General features: G+C 42.5%; 1 protein-coding gene across 1 annotated transcript; it reads left to right on the top strand.

The window, feature by feature from the left end:
* Positions 1 to 462: 462 nt before the first annotated feature.
* Positions 463 to 2,704, top strand: LOC118972187 (uncharacterized). Its single transcript, XM_073222032.1, has 2 exons — positions 463 to 483; positions 1,126 to 2,704. Exons 1-2 carry the CDS (start codon positions 463 to 465, stop codon positions 1,798 to 1,800), a joined length of 696 nt encoding a protein of 231 aa, XP_073078133.1. The 3' UTR covers positions 1,801 to 2,704.
* The last annotated feature ends 980 nt before the right edge of the window (positions 2,705 to 3,684 follow it).

The raw sequence follows: 3,684 nt of genomic DNA, 5'->3' as shown, positions 1-3,684 counted from the left end.
TAGAAAGAGGCTAAGAAGGAACACATAATCTCTTTTGAGACTTATGATCAAATCACAAACAAATGTGTATTTTCAAGTTGTATCATTTACAGTCTGTAGAGAGTCCTTGCTCAGTGTCTATAGTAGCTTGTAGTTATGTTAGAAACTAGCAGTAATCATGCTGATAACTTGTGATTTTCCTTCCCTGGAGGATGTACATTTCTACCTGAAGTTTTCTCTGAATATGCCAGCCATAATTATCCTCGGCAGGAAGCTGGGTATTTTGGAGAGATGTGTGTTGGAGGTCCCTGAGATCAGACAGGGGAGCAGCTCCATGTAGCCCTCCTGCCTCTTCCAGTAACTGGCCAAAGTGATGTGGTTTTCTCTTTCCAAATAAAGAATTAATTTTCAAAAATTGGCACAAGGCACTGCCATTTCTGCATTGGTCTGAGATAAACTAAGTCTTGTCAAGTTTAACCACACATGTACCTCTGGGGCACTGAGGTAAGTTATCCCTGTCATTGCCACCCAGGAAAGCCTCATTAGTCTTCAGGGCTTCATTTCCACAGAAATAATCCATTCTCTGTCATTTCCTCCGAAGTTCAGAGAAACTAGCATGGCTCTTCCACTTTTAAACCTCATGTTTTCCTTTCCAAATGAAAATGAACCACATTTGTTAACTGAGTACCCATTAGAACTAAGAGATCCTTGTCTTTAAGGAGATCACAGTCTGGAACAAATCCTGAAATGTCACACAATAATTTAGATTATGTGCTCTAGAATCTCAGAACCACCTCTGATATGCATAGCTAACTTTTTAGGTAAAAAGTTGCATTTGATATTGAATAACCACCAAAAAATAATTGGCATATGTATTCATGGCTATACTGTGATCATGAATTCTTAGATACATATACATGATATAGTTTCTAGTAAGGAAATACTTACCTATCTCTATATATCTTCCTCCTTTGATGTGACATAGGCAGATAGATATCTCTATAAAGACATACTTTTTTCTCCTTACTAGAAATTTGTTTTTTCTGTTGAGCAAACCCTGTTCTTTGGTTACATCAAATCATAATTATAATAATTTGAAAATTCAAAAAATACAATTTAATTTTAAACTTCCCTTGGGTATAACAGTTTGATAACTCTTTATACATACATGGCTTTAGATGCTATTGTCAAACTCATAATTCTCTCCTGATAAAAGTAGATTGGGGCCCACGGCCCGGGCGGCAGGGCGGGGCGCTGGCTCGCGCGGAGCGGGGCCCGCGCAGGAGGCGTCCGGGCGCCGCCGAGAGAGCGGGGGCCGCGGGCGCGTGCGATGAGGCGGCTGCTGAGGGGGCGGGGCCCAGGTGGAGCCATGCGGGCGGCCAGTGGCTCCCGGGGCTGCTCTGCCAGCTCGCGCTCGTCGTCACCAGGTCGTGGGAAGTTCGCCTCCACCCGCGGCAAGAAGCCCTGGTGCGGACCCTGGTCCCCTACGAGGTGGTGACCCCCGCGCGGGTCACCGAGCTGGGCGAAGTGTTCCCGCAGGGCCGCCACTTCAGCCGCAGGAGGCGCAGCCCCGAGGCGCCGGAGCCCCCGCCGCGCAGGACCCACTACCGCATCCGCGCCTACGGGCAGCTCTTCCAGCTCCACCTGCGCGCCGACGCCGCTTCCTGGCCGCGGGCTAAGTGGAAGTGCACCCTGGCGGCCCCGCGCCCGGGCGGGAGCGGCGCCAGGCGGCGCCCGCGGACCTGCGCCGCTGCTTCTACCGCGGCCGGGTCAACGCGCAGCGGGTGCGCACGGCCGTCCTCAGCCTCTGCGGGGGACTGATGGGAGCATTTAGAGCCTCTGATGAAGGCGGACGGGAGTGAGCATGGCGATGATTCCAGCAAGCCACATCTTATATACAGACGGGAATTAAAGAGGAGCTATTTTCTGCAATCTCACAAGCCTTGTGAGGTTTCAGAAATTCAGATAAAGAAAACCCCTTTACCCTTTCACAACCATAGCAACATGCATGAAGATCTTAATATAAAGAAGGGAATAATTTTAGGAGACCCTTCAAACAGTATGTCTTTGAAACATGTAAGAAGTCAATTTACATTCCAGGAAGAAACGTTTTTTATCATATCCAAGATACGTGGAAATTATGGTTACAGCTGATGCTAAAATGGTTCGTCATCATGGACAGAATTTGCAGCACTATGTACTAACTCTAATGTCAATTGTCACATTTCAGATGACCTCTGAAGTACCTGTGTTTAGTGCTTTCTTCTTTTTCATCCCAAAGAATTTTATGGTTATGTATCTATATTATTAGTGATAAACAGTGATCACAACTGTATTTGTGGATATAAACAATGTGAAAGCACTTTGGAGAAAGAGGAACAGATGCTCCCTATTTTGCCTGGGACTTTCCTGGTTTTAGTGTTAAATATCTCACGTCTCTTGAAACACCTCCGTCCTGGGCAAACTGGGACAGTTGGTCATAGTTCATAGAGATTGTCAAAGCTAGTCCACTTGTTGAATATCTTTCTCTGTGAAGTCCAAGTCCAGAGTTGCTCTGAAGTAGTAAGAGGAATACTTGTGGAAGGAAGTTGAGGAAGGAGCCCATTCAGGAATTGCATAGTTTGTCCTAATTTCAGGGAGGCACTAACTGCATTTATTTAATCACCCACTCACGATATTGGTACTGTTCCTGGTCGTGGTAATTTAGGAAAAAGAAAAAATGTAACTTAGACTCGGAATATAATTGTGAGCTATTTAAGGAAAAGTTCAAAGTGATGAGAAGTTGTTTTTGTCTGTTGGCTTCAGGTGTAAGGGGGGAAGTGGCTGAATGCTCTCAATGCTGAGTTAAGTGCATTGTATACACAATTTAGAGAGAGGATTATCTACCCTTACCCATCCCTCCCGAAGTAAACAGTGCTGTTGTCCTACACTTTTTCTTTGCTTTCAACAATTTAACAAAATTTCTAAGTGTAATGATGAAGAAATAATGTATGACTTAATTCACTTCCTAGAGTGTTGTGCTCATGCTGTAGAAGTAGTTTAGTGATCTGCATTCAAAAGGTTTCTGGGATTAAAACTGACATTAGGAAGGACACAGCTGTGTATAGCACATCGAATGAAATAAGTTTAAATGAAATAAGTGAAAATGAAATAAGTTGTTCAATTATTTGCTATTGAAAAGCTTTTATCGTTAGAAAATTTGGGTGACAGTATCAAGCTAAAATGGTACTTAGATATGCATTATTAAGCCACCAAAGTATGTGTAAACTAAAACATTACTTCGACAGATTTGATACTTAATGACTTACTATTTAATAAACCTTAAACATATTTACTGTATGTCAGAGATGTCTACACTCCATTGTGTTTACAAATGTTTGAGTTCATAAAATTCACCATAAAATTCACCTTACAGATTTAATAATGTAAATTTAAGGACTACAATGTGATCATCAGGAATAAGCCTTATATATTAAACCATGGTTGATAAATGCTTCTAATAATAACTAAAAACCTTTACTTGGATAGGGACAATTTTCAGCCACACTAAAATGAGAAGTAATGATACACTTTGACAGTTTAGGTATAACCATTTATGTTACCTTTTCCTTCAACTCTGTGCTCTGCCTCTTAATTCTTTGCACATATTTACTTTGTAAATAAATGGAATGTCAGCTTTTTCTGACATAAAAGATCTTTCTGGTG

This window comes from Manis javanica, chromosome 14 (assembly GCF_040802235.1).
Source record: "Manis javanica isolate MJ-LG chromosome 14, MJ_LKY, whole genome shotgun sequence".
Classification (NCBI taxonomy): Eukaryota; Metazoa; Chordata; class Mammalia; order Pholidota; family Manidae; genus Manis; species Manis javanica.
Note: the sequence above shows the minus strand (reverse complement) of the source record. Positions and strands in the feature narration are given on the sequence as shown.